Source organism: Panthera leo, chromosome E1, assembly GCF_018350215.1.
Source record: "Panthera leo isolate Ple1 chromosome E1, P.leo_Ple1_pat1.1, whole genome shotgun sequence".
NCBI classification, from domain to species: domain Eukaryota; kingdom Metazoa; phylum Chordata; class Mammalia; order Carnivora; family Felidae; genus Panthera; species Panthera leo.
The window spans coordinates 2,160,610-2,172,834 of record NC_056692.1 but is presented as its reverse complement, the minus strand read 5'-3'; the positions used below and the strand labels follow the sequence as shown (position 1 = coordinate 2,172,834).

Genomic DNA, 12,225 nt, shown 5'->3' with positions numbered 1-12,225 from the left:
CGTCGAAGGGCGCAGCGCGAAGGGAAGACACCTCCTCCTGTTGCCGTAAAGCGAAAACTTCAAGGCGTCGCCTGCCTCGGCGGGGGCGGGGTCGTTGGGGCCGCTGTCGCAAAGCTGAAGGTGGGGGGCCAGCACCCCCTGCGTCGTAAAGATGCCTGAGGCGGTCGTTTCTTCTAGTGTCGCAAGAGCTCGCCGCCCAAGTCTGCACCCCACTCCGAGCCACTCCGTCACCCGGCCGTGCCGTAAAGCAAGCCTGCCCGACCCCGTCGTCCTTCTGTTCCCACCGCGGTGGTCATTAGTTCCCCAGCCCGGGATGCTTCGTTGCCCGGCAGTGCCGTAAAGCATACCTGGCCCCAGCCCCGAGCCCTATTCCCTCCGGGTGTGTGTGCACCGCGGTTGCCACGGTGCCGCCAAGCGCGGCTGTCGCGCGGCCCGGGTGTCAGCGGCGATGGCGGCGGGGTCGGGTGGGAGCGGGGGCTCTGGGGGAGGCCCCGGGCCGGGGCCGGGTGGGGGTGGGGGCCCCGGCGGGAGCGGCCCAGGGCCGGGGTCCGGCGGGGGTCTGGGCAGCGGCGGGGAGCTGCACCCGCGCACCGGGCGCTTGGTGAGCCTGTCGGCCTGTGGGCGTACAGCGCGGCGGCAGCAGCCGGGCCAGGAGTTTAACCACGGGCTGGTGTTGAGCCGGGAGCCTTTGCGCGACGGCCGCGTCTTCACCGTCCGCATCGACCGCAAGGTGCGGAGCTGGGTCCGCGGAACCGAGACGTGGAGGGTGGTGGGAGGGGGAGAGCGAGAGGCGGGATGGGGGACAATCGGGGCAGCCCCATCGCCGGGCACCGAGAGGGAACCGACGGACCTTATGGGCACCCGGTGACGGGCGGTGGGGGGGAGCGGGAAGTAGAAACATTGAGTCTGAAGGGGAAACGGGTAAGGAGAGCTTGATTTCCTCCGGACCCAGGAGCAGGGAAGGGACACGGGCTTCAGCCGCTAGAATGGCTAGGGAACAGGTCTCCTGGAATGGCTTGTGGCAGGCGGAGGACGGAGAGATGTCAGGGACCTGACAGGAGGAGAGAGAACCAGGGGAAGTACAACCATCGGAGGATAAACTCAGGCCGGAACGATGGGTGGGGAGGGACTCTCAGGGAGAGGGAGGTGTGCCTCTTGTGTGTCGTTCGGTGACGAGGCCAGGGGCACAGAGGTGGAATTTGGGAAGTGAGTGAATCTGAGTGGAGCCAGGGCCCAGGAGAGAAATGGGCCAGGGGAGGAGGAGAGCGGTGTACAAGAGCAGGGACAACCGACTTGGAGAGCTGTGCATCTGGGTGGTTGAGAAGTCACAGAGACCAGGCACTTAGAGGAGGCAGGGGGCTGCAGCCAGGGAATTTAGCCCAGACGGTGGGGACAGGCATGGTGTCAGAGACACCGAGCCGCCAGAGTAGGGAGCAGAGTTGCTAGGGGACAGCGGTGCCCACGGTCCCTGAGACAGAGTCCAGGAAGTTGCTTGTAGGACCGCACCTCTGGGTTAGTGTCCCGCGTCTCAAGAGAGAAGAGCCAGCTGGCTGAGACGTGGCAAGGGGGGGGGGGGACACGGTGGTCTGTGAAGTGTGGTTTCCTAGTGGTGGGAGACCCGTGGGGGCCCTTCCTGAGTCCCTGTCCACCGCTCTCATCGCAGGTCAACTCCTGGAGTGGCTCCATTGAGATTGGGGTGACGGCACTGGACCCCAGCGTGCTGGACTTCCCAAGCAGCGCCACGGGGCTGAAGGGGGGCTCATGGGTGGTGTCGGGCTGCTCAGTGCTGAGGGACGGACGTTCTGTGCTGGAGGAGTATGGTCAGGACCTGGACCAGCTCGGTGAAGGGGACCGTGTGGGCGTGGAGCGCACAGTTGCCGGGGAGCTGCGGCTCTGGGTGAACGGGCGGGACTGCGGGGTGGCCGCCACGGGCCTCCCCGCGCGTGTCTGGGCCGTCGTGGACCTTTACGGCAAGTGCACGCAGATCACCGTGCTACCCCCTGAGCCAGGTTTCAGCCCCCCTGCTCCCATCCCTACACCCCCCCTCGAGCCCTCCGCGCCCCCTGAAGATTCTGCCTTGACTGAACAGGGGACCCCGGGGGACGAAGGTGAGAATACAGCTCGGGCAGCGGTGGAGGGGCGGGGCAGGGGGACCGGCTGAAGGAGTGGGTGACGTGTAGTGACAAATGAGGCTGGGTGTGGGCAGGGCCTCTCCGACCCCTTTCCCCCCCACCCGAGTCTGTTGAAGGGGAAAGCAGGGGCTAGAGGAGGGGGTCTCCTGGCTGTGGGCCCCTGCAGCAGGGGCCGAACCCTCATTCCCCTCCCATCCCGCCTGGTCCCCAGCCTTCATGGTGTCCCCAGCGCAGGCCCGGCCGGAGACGTTTCCTAACAGCCTTGAGTCGCATAATGGTGAGGGCTTCCGGGAGGCTCTGGGAAGGGCAGCGGGAAGTGAGGTGGCCCAGGCGAGGGGAGGGACCTCAGGAGAGGGCCAGGGGGCGAGTGGCGAGCCAGAGGGGGTACGGCCTCATTCCAGCTTCCCTCCCCCGCCCCGCCGCCGCAGATTTTGCCAGCATGGAGCTCTCGGAGGTGGTGGGCAACGCCATCCTGTCTGCCTACAACGGGGGGCTCCTAAATGTGAACCTGAGCTCCCCCCCGGCCGGGGAAGGACCGGGGCCCAGCGGCGCGGCCACCTCGCCTGTCCTCACTTCCAACGACGCCCTGCTCTTTCACGAGAAGTGCGGAACCCTCATCAAACTCAGCAACAATAACAAGACGGCCGAGCGCCGCCGGCCCCTGGATGAGTTCAACAACGGCGTGGTCATGACCAACCGTCCGCTCCGGGACAACGAGATGTTTGAGGTGTGCGAGATCCCGGGCTCTGGTTGGCACGTCACTCTCCGGGGGCTCGAGACGGGGCTTGACCCTTGACGTTAGAAGGGTGGGGCCCAAGGAAGAGCCGGGGACTGAGGGGCCCTGTTCTATGCTCACGTTCCCCGTCTCTCCCTTCTGTCGTCACCCCTCCCAAGATCCGCATCGACAAGCTCGTGGATAAGTGGTCTGGCTCCATTGAGATCGGTGTCACCACCCACAACCCCAACAGCCTGGAGTACCCAGCCACCATGACCAACCTGCAGTCAGGTACCAGCCCCGGGCAGGGCGGGGGGCACCTTCCTAAGGCGGAGGAAGCCCGTGTCCTGAGCGGGGTGTCCGCTGCCCCCCCAGGCACCATCATGATGAGTGGCTGTGGGATCCTGACCAACGGCAAGGGCACCCGCCGGGAGTACTGTGAGTTCAGTCTGGATGAGCTACAGGTGAGGGTGGGGCGTGGAGCCTGGGCCCCTCTGTGGGGCAGCCCTGTTTCCCTGCGCCCCTGCCCGTGCACCACGGTCTCCCCTGTGACCCAGAGCAAGGCCTGTTAGCTTTTTTTAAGGTCTTGTTTTTTTTTTAACGCTTATTTACTTTAAACGTTAGAGAGAGGCAGAGCGTGAGTGGGTAAGGGGCAGAGAGAGGGAGACACAGAACCTGAGGCAGGCTCCAGGCTCTGAGCTGTCAGCACAGAGCCTGATGTGGGGCTCGAACTCACGAACCGTGAGATCGTGACCTGAGCCGAAGTCAGACGCTCCACTGACTGAGCCACCCAGGCGCCCCAAGGCCTGTTAGCTTTTGCCTAGAGGTTCCTTCTGAGAAGGCAGGGCTGCCCAGTAGTTAGGCACTCGGGTTTCCGAGTCAGAGTTTTACTTTTTCTTAATCGTTTGGCCATTTGTGGTGGTGACCAGAGGCAACAAACTCGTTCTCTTTGGTAGTTTGGTGGGTTTTTTTTTTTTTTCTTCCCTTCTAACGTTTAAAGCGAGCCTGTTAGTATTTTGTAGACTCCTTCGGGAGGTAGATGGGGTGATGTTTATGAGATGGCTTAACGCAGCGCTGGCCTCAGAGTGAGCGTTCGGGGGCGGGGGGCTCTGGGACTCCGGCACCTTGGGAGCAGTTCCCCTGCGGCCTGGGCTGGCGGGCAGGCTTTAGGACCGCGTTGTTCCAGGGTCCCCAGGACAAGTCTGGAGCCTGAGCAGGGATAGATTCCAGACTTTCGTCTTTTCTGCTTTGACCAGGAGGGCGACCACATCGGTCTCACGAGGAAGTCCAACTCTGCCCTGCATTTCTTCATCAACGGCATCGATCAGGGTAGGGGCCGCGCGGCCAGGGCGCTCGGTGCAGGGGTCTGGTCCTCACACTGCTGCCTCTCTTTGAGGCTGGTCTGACCCCTTCCTTCGCCTTCCACCCCCACAGGTGTGGCCACCCCGCTGACGCCCCCGGTCGTGTATGGAGTGGTGGACTTGTACGGGATGGCGGTGAAGGTGACCATCGTCCATAATAACAACCACAGCGACCGTCTGCGCCGCAACAATGCCATCCTGCGGGCCCTGTCTCCCGAGGGCGCCCTCCGCCGCGCCGCCCCCGCCGCTCAGGCCGAGCCCGAGCGCCTGCTCTTCCACCCGAACTGCGGGCAGAAGGCGGCTATCACCCACGAGGGGCGCACCGCCCTGCGGCCCCAGTATGGCCCGGGGGGGTGGGGAGAAGCCCGCAGAAGGGGCTCTGACGGGCTTGCGGGAGGGGCGCAGACGCGGGGGGGGGGGGGGGGCGGCGGGATTCTGAGCGGGGCCGTCGTGACAGGGAAGGGGGGAGCCTCCGGGACAGCGAAGGTCAGCAGGCGGATTGGGGGCAGCAGGAGTCAGGCAGGCACCGACCGGGCCGGGGCGCGGCGTGCTCAGCGCGCGCGCGCTCGTGCCTGAGGCCCCGCGTGCTGTGCCCTCAGTGCCACCGATGACTTCAATCACGGCGTGGTGCTGAGCAGCAGAGCCCTGCGGGACGGAGAAGTGTTCCAGGTGCGCATCGACAAGATGGTGGACAAGTGGGCTGGCTCCATCGAGATCGGTGTCACCACCCACAACCCTGCCTACCTCCAGTTGCCCTCCACCATGACCAACCTGCGCTCGGGTGAGCCCCCCCAGCGGGGCGGGGCCAGGGCAGGGTCCTCAGGAGGAAGCCACCCCCCGGAGCCCGGATGGGATGCTCGTGCTCCGGCCCTTTTCTCCGCTTGTCACACTTGTGACGACTCATCCGGTGGCTGAGGCCTGCCCACCTCGTGGACGGGGCTCGTGGCTGGCTTGGGACGTGCAGGGTTTTCTTGTTCAGCTCTGGGAAGAGAGCCGACCGTCAGAAAAGGCAGGCCAGGCCAGCGGCTTTGGGGGGGCGGACGCGGGCACTGCCGCACGACAGGAGCCCTGGTCCCCGCTCACGTCCTCTGTCCCCCCCCCCTCGTCCCCCTAGGGACCTGGATGATGACCGGGAACGGGGTGATGCACAACGGGACGACCATCCTGGACGAGTACGGGCACAACCTGGACCGCCTCAAGGTGGGAGAGCGTGCGTCCGGCCGGGGCCCGGCGGCGGGAGGCGGGCAAGGCGGGGCTGCTGTAGGACCAGCCCAGGCGGGAGCTCTGCCTGACTCCTCACTCCAGCCCCCCTTCTTCCAAGGCAGGGGACACGGTGGGCGTGGTGCGGCGGGAGGACGGGACCCTGCACTTCTTTGTCAACGGGATGACTCAGGGCCCCGCGGCCTGGAACGTGCCCCCGGGTGTCTATGCAGTCGTGGACCTCTACGGCCAGGCGGCCCAGGCCACCATTGTGGACGACGTGGGTGAGGGCCGGACCGGGCAGGGGCAGGGGGTCGGGGTGGCCTTGGGGGGCCTCAGAGACCCCTGTGAGCCTAATGGGTGATGACCACTCATGCAGAGGTGCCCCCAGTCCCCGAGCCACTCCCCGAAGGGAACAACCAGGTGTCCCCGAGCTCCCCGTCATCGGGGGCCGGGGGCTCCGACCTGCGTTTCCACCAGCTACACGGCAGTAACGCAGTGATCACCAACGGGGGCCGCACCGCGCTCCGCCATAACTGCCGCAGCGAGTTCAACGACGCCATCGTCATCTCCAATCGGTCAGTGCCCGGGCCTTCGTGCCCCCAGCTTCCCGCTGCCCGGCCTCGGCCACCGAGCAGGGCCTGTCTGATTGCCGCTGTCCCTGGCAGGGCCCTGCGCGACGGGGAGCTGTTTGAAATCGTCATTCAGAAGATGGTGGACCGCTGGTCAGGCTCCATCGAGGCCGGTGAGGGCACCCGTGTGTGCGTGCGTGCACGCGCACCGGGGGCGGGGGTGGTGGCCGCTGGCCGCCCACTGCTGGGGCTTGGCTCTGACCTACCCCTGCCTCCTAGGAGTGACCGCTATTCGGCCAGAAGACCTTGAGTTCCCCAACACCATGACGGATATCGACTATGACACGTGGATGCTGAGGTCAGATTGCCTGCTTTGCGGGCCGTGCGGCCGGCTAGGATGAGGGAAGCGAGGCTTGGGGCCCGCGGTGGCCCTGGGCAGCCTTCCCACGTTGCCCCGCACCCTGCAGCGGCTCGGCCCCCTCTCCTCTCGGGGAAGCTCCCGCTTTTCTCTGTCCCGGAGGCATAGGGAACGGGATTGGGTCCCAGACCCCGGATCGAGATCCCGATCCAAGGCGCTGGGAGGTTCTGACGAGCAGAGACCGAGCAGGGGCCTGTGTGGGGAAGAGCCGGGAGACTCACCGGCCCCTTCTGTCGCCCCTCCAGTGGCACGGCCATCATGCAAGACGGAAACACGATGCGCAACAACTACGGGTGCGACCTCGATGCGCTGGGCACAGGCGCGCGCATCGGCATGATGCGAACGGCCAAGGGCGACCTGCACTACTTTATCAACGGCCAGGACCAAGGCGCCGCCTGCTCAGGCTTGCCTCCGGGTAAAGGTGACTGCGCTGTGGCTTTCGGCCCGCCCGCCTCGTGCCGGTGCCCCGCGGGCTCTCGGACTTCTGACCCCTTCCTTTCCCACCCAGAAGTGTACGCGGTCGTGGATCTCTACGGCCAGTGTGTCCAAGTGTCCATCACCAACGCCACCGGCCCCATGGACAACAGCCTGGCGACCAGCAACACGGCCACTGAGAAGTCCTTCCCCCTGCACTCCCCAGGTGCGGCCGGCGGGGCGGGCTCTGCTTCCTCACCGTGGGCCTGAGGGGGCCGCTGCCAGCTCAGGGAGCTGGGTCAGGACGGGCTCGCCCCTGAAGGGAGGGATGAGCCCAGGGTAGGCGGCGGCCAAGAGGAGGGGAGGAGGTCACGGCTGGCTGGAACGACAGAGGCGCTTCTCGGCCACCAGGAGGCCGGGAGCCGGGCACGCCCGCTTTGGGAACGGGTCTCTCGTGGGGAAAGAGGCGCGGGAGGCTCTCCGATGGCAGACAGAGGACTGATGGCAAACGGGGCCTTTCCGGCAACTTCCCACTTCCCGACCGAGAGCTCTGCTCCGTGTCCTTTCTGAAGCTCGCTGTCCCACTGTCCCCTCCCGCTGCGCCTGTTCCCCACAGTGGCTGGCGTGGCTCACCGCTTTCACAGCACGTGTGGCAAGAACGTCACTCTGGAGGAGGACGGCACGAGGGCGGTACGCGCGGCCGGCTACGCTCACGGCCTGGTCTTCAGCACCAAGGAGCTCAAGACGGAGGAGGTGTTCGAGGTGGGCGGCAGGCCCCTCGCAGCGAGGCGGGCGGCCCCCCCCCCCCCCCCCGCCACTGCTGTCCCCCTGTCCCTGGCTAGCGCCGGCCGCCGCCTTTTGTCTCCCTCAGGTCAAAGTGGACGAGCTGGACGAGAAGTGGGCGGGCTCCCTGCGCCTGGGACTGACCACGCTGGCGCCCGGGGACATGGGGCCCGGCACGGGCGGGGGCCCGGCGCTGCCGCCCTCCCTGCCGGAGCTCCGGACCAAGACCACCTGGATGGTGTCCAGCTGCGAAGTGAGGCGCGACGGCCAGCTCCAGAGGATGAACTACGGCCGGAACCTGGAGAGGCTGGGGGTGAGGCCGCCGGCTCCGGGGTCGGGGCGGAGGTGGAGCGGGGGCGGCGGGGGGAGGGAGGCCAGGCACTCGAGCCCGTCTCACCTTGGCGCCAGGTGGGCAGCCGCGTGGGCATCCGCCGGGGGGCGGACGACACGATGCACATCTTGGTAGACGGAGAGGACATGGGGCCTGCGGCCACCGGCGTTGCCAAGGTAGACCCGGGGAACCTTGGGCTTGGGGAGCGGGCTCGAGGCCTTCCGCGGACCCCCAACTCCTGTGTCGTGTGTGCCCACAGAACGTGTGGGCCGTGCTGGACCTGTACGGGCCCGTACGGAGCGTGTCTGTGGTCAGCTCCACGAGGCTGGAGGAGTCGGAAGGCACCCAGCCTCCCTCCCCCAGCTCGGACACCGGCAGCGAGGGCGAGGGCGAGGGCGAGGGCGAGGAAGACGATGACGGGGAGGAGCACAGCCCGAGGGTAAGAGGCCCCGCGGGGCAGGCGGGGCCCGTGAACGGGCGGCTGGGGTCGGTGGTCCGCGGGACACCAGGCTGTCCTGGGGCTCTCTGACCCAACCCCGGGTGGCCGGTCGCCTGTGCGCGAGCCCCGTGTAAACGCCCGCGGGGGGTGGCTCGTACTGGCAACCCAGCAGCTCGGTCTCTCCTCCACACCAGGGCCAGAATCAAGTGGCCATTATGCCCACAGCCCTCGAGTTCCTGGAGAACCACGGGAAGAACATCCTCTTGTCCAACGGGAACCGCACCGCCACGCGGGTGGCCAGCTACAACCAGGGCATCGTTGTCATCAACCAGCCCCTGGTGCCCCAGCTGCTGGTCCAGGTGGGCCTCGCCTTCTCCGCCGCTCCTCTGGCTCGGGGTGACCCAGGGCCAGCCCTCCTGGAGGAACCCCTTTCCAGCTGAGGACGAGGTAGAAGGCAAGCCCCTCGGATGAGCTTCCCGGGCTTGGGCTCGTGCCCGCGGTGGGGTTCGTAGGTCGCTTATCAGGAAGCCTTACTTGCCGGCCGGTGGGGGCGGCGGCAGCGGGCAGGGGCTGGGGGAGGCCAAGAGAGACGCCGGCCCTACGCGTGGGTGCGTGGACGGCTTTGCCGAGGAGAAGGCCTTTCCGCTGTTTGCCACAAACGGAGAGATTTAGTTAGGAACGCGGGGCATGGGGACCCTTACTGTCCCGACGGCGCCGAGGCTCACGTGGGGAAGGAAACAGGGGTTTGTAGTTTGCGGTCCCTCCGGGCGAGGGAAGGGCAGCATCCCAGGCCGCGCTGTGGGAGGTGCTGTCGCTCCCCCCCTCCCACCCAGCGGGGGAGAGGAGCCTGGTTCTGCTGGGGGGCGGCCTCTTCCGTGACTGGGGAGTGGTTGCCCTTTTCCCCAGGTGCGGATAGACTTCCTGAACCGGCAGTGGACGTCCTCCCTGGTCCTGGGCGTCATCACCTGCCCGCCCGAGAGGCTCAACTTCCCCGCTTCTGCCTGTGCCCTCAAGCGGGCAGCCTGGCTGCTGCGGGGCCGTGGCATCTTCCACAACGGTCTCAAGGTGAGTAGGGGGCAGAGAGAAGAGGGAGGGCCGGGGCCTCGAGTCGGGACGGTCTGGCCGAAAGGGTCCCCGGCTCCGGCAGTAGGACTGCGGGCGTAAAGGGGCCCCATGGTGGGGTGGACCCCGTGGTGGGTGAGCGAGAGTGTGGGGGGCCTTATCTGGACGCTCAGGCTGTCACGTTGTCCTGGGTCCCTGCCACTGAGCACGTTGGGGGGGGGAGGGCAGTGGGGGGGTTGGCGGGGAGGTGGACTCCTGATGCTTGAGGAGGGGGGTGGAGCCCGGGCAGCAGGCCGGCGTGGAGGCCAAGCCTGGGGCCTGGCAACCGGAAGCAGAGCGAAGGGCGAGCCTGGCTGTTGCCTGTGGGCGTCTGATCTCTGGGAAGACAGTAGGTCTTTCCTCCTAGATCTGTGAGAAGTTTGGGCCAAACCTGGACACGTGTCCTGAAGGCACCGTCCTGGGACTGCGGCTGGACGGCTCTGGGGGGCTGCACCTCCACGTCAATGGGCTGGACCAGGGGGTGGCCGTACCGGACGTGCCCCAGCCCTGCCACGCGGTGGTGGACCTCTACGGCCAGTGCGAGCAGGTCGGCTGTAACGGAGGAAGCGTGGAGGGGGCGACCGGTGAGGGCACGGGCAGGCCCCGGGGGCTGGGGCACGCGCGGCTGATTTCCCGCCCCCCTCCCCTGCAGGTGACCATCGTGAGCCCTGAACCAGGGGCTGCCAGTGGCAAGAGTGCGGGAACCCAAGGGGACATGGAGAAGGCGGACATGGTAGATGGTGAGCCGGCCCGCAGAGCCCCGCCCCGCCCACCGTGCCGCGCCGCCCCGGCTCCTGTGACCTGTGCCCCCTCCTGCCCGCGCAGGTATGAAGGAGAGCGTGTGCTGGGGGCCGCTGCCTGCCGCCAGCCCTCTCAAGAGCTGCGAGTATCACGCCCTGTGCTCCCGCTTCCAAGAACTGCTGTTGCTTCCCGGTGAGTCCCCGGTCCCCCGGGACCCGCCTCGTTCCCCGGGGCAGTGCTGGGCACCTCGGCACCCAGCCTGCCCCTCGCTTTCCCGCAGAGGATTACTTTATGCCTCCGCCCAAGCGAAGCCTGTGCTACTGTGAGTCTTGCCGGAAGCTTCGAGGGGACGAGGCCCACAGGCGCCGGGGAGAGCCCCCTCGGGAGTATGCCCTGCCCTTCGGCTGGTGCAGGTTCAACCTCAGGTGTGCGCAGGGCAGGGTCACGCGGCTCCCTTACTGTTCTTTTCCCCTAGAGGAAGGAGGTTCCCAGGGGGTGCATGGAAGACGTGGCAGAACTTCCCGTAGAGGGGACAGTGTTGGGGAGCCAGCGACCTTTGTCCGGTCTGCCCTGTCTACGTCCTAGGGTGAATCCCCGTCTGGAAGCTGGGACGCTAACCAAGAAGTGGCACATGGCCTATCACGGGAGCCACGTGGCAGCGGTGCGGAGGGTGCTGGACCGAGGGGAGCTGGGAGCAGGTACCGGGGCGCCAGGGGCGGGGCAGGGCGGGTGGGCCCGGCCCCTGGAGGGCGGCCCTGACGCAGCTCTCGTCCTAGGCGCTGCCTCTATCCTGAGCTGCCGGCCGCTGAAGGGCGAGCCCGGGGTGGGGTTTGAGGAGCCCGGCGAGAACTGCGCCCCTCCCCGGGAGGAGCAGCCCCCTCCGGTGCTGCTCTCCCCGTCCCTGCAGTACGCTGGGGCCGAGACCCTGGCATCCAAAGTGCAGTGAGTACCCGGGGACACGCCCGGGGTCTCCACGTTTTGCCTTCCCTTCTCTCACCTGTGCCACTTGGGTCTTCTCTCGCTCTAGAACATTGTTATATAAGAAGCATTTACTATTTTTAAAGGTGACAAAAAGGGGGGTGCAGTGGGTCAGAAGTGCGGGTGGAGCGGGCGCGGGGAGCAGGGTGGGCAGCGGCCTGCACGCGGAAGCCGGGGAGCCTGCCCCGCAGTCGTTGGGGAAGGCGGTAGGGAGGGGAGTGGGGGGAGGGCCAGGCCCCTGCAAGGTGGGGGTGCCCCCTCAGGGCCTGTGTGGCCGTGCAGTTAGCAAGGGGAGGAGAGGGGCCAGAGGCCTCACGGCCGGATTTCTTCTCCCCCCGACAGATTCCGGGACCCCAAATCCCAGCGGACGCACCAGGCCCAGGTGGCGTTCCAGGTGTGCGTGCGCCCCGGCTCCTACACCCCCGGGCCCCCCTCGGCCGCCCTCAGAGAACCTCCGGACCCTCACTTCAGCCCAGCCGAACTCGAGTGGGTGACCAAGGAGAAGGGGGCCACGCTCCTCTATGCCCTGCTGGTGCGGGTGGAATGAGGGGCGGCCTGGCGATGACAAGCACAGCGGGGCCCTGGGCCCGGGACTCCGAGTGACGACCGACGACGATCGCCCCGGCACGCGCGGGGCCCGGACAGGCAGGGGGCCCTGGAGCTCGAGTCCTGCCTCCCGCGCCCGCGGCAGCAGAGCCATCCCCGACCGCGCGGCGGGCGAGCGGGAGCCGGCCCGACAGCCCCCCTCTCATGCACTGACTTGGGGAGCACGACTCCCCGGACTCCCTCCCCCGTACCACTTAATTTATTTCCGTTTTCGTTCCTGTTACTGTGAATCCCGAGCGGCCCGGATCCCCCTCCGGGCCGCCGCTTCCCGGGCCTCCGGGCGGTGGGAGGGCGCTCGCGGGGAAGGCGGGCCTCTGTACAGTTGTTACGGACGCGGGTTTCCAAGCAGCCAATAAACGCCGTCCCGGAGCGCGCGCCTCGGCCTCTTTCTCGCGCGCGCGCACCGCCCCCGCGAGCCCCGGGCCCGCCCCGCC

The 12,225-nt window shown here is 67.3% G+C and overlaps 1 protein-coding gene across 3 annotated transcripts; it reads left to right on the top strand.

Annotated features, from left to right (window-relative positions):
- Positions 1 to 448: 448 nt before the first annotated feature.
- NEURL4 (neuralized E3 ubiquitin protein ligase 4) lies at positions 449 to 12,165 on the top strand. 3 transcript variants are annotated; one of them, XM_042914775.1, is made up of 29 exons: positions 449 to 730; positions 1,664 to 2,108; positions 2,344 to 2,409; positions 2,561 to 2,859; positions 3,027 to 3,138; positions 3,223 to 3,311; positions 4,104 to 4,176; positions 4,282 to 4,546; positions 4,808 to 4,989; positions 5,323 to 5,408; positions 5,530 to 5,692; positions 5,788 to 5,986; positions 6,077 to 6,153; positions 6,260 to 6,338; positions 6,644 to 6,813; positions 6,907 to 7,038; positions 7,429 to 7,574; positions 7,684 to 7,908; positions 8,004 to 8,102; positions 8,186 to 8,365; positions 8,560 to 8,724; positions 9,272 to 9,430; positions 9,834 to 10,013; positions 10,119 to 10,206; positions 10,292 to 10,399; positions 10,488 to 10,632; positions 10,793 to 10,905; positions 10,984 to 11,149; positions 11,528 to 12,165. In XM_042914775.1, the coding sequence occupies exons 1-29, from the start codon at positions 449 to 451 to the stop codon at positions 11,730 to 11,732; spliced, it is 4,698 nt and encodes a 1,565-aa protein (XP_042770709.1). In that variant the 3' UTR covers positions 11,733 to 12,165. The 3 variants fall into 3 exon arrangements, with proteins under 3 accessions (XP_042770709.1, XP_042770708.1, XP_042770710.1); XM_042914774.1 differs by having other exon boundaries at positions 6,644 to 6,819; XM_042914776.1 differs by lacking the exon at positions 2,344 to 2,409.
- The last annotated feature ends 60 nt before the right edge of the window (positions 12,166 to 12,225 follow it).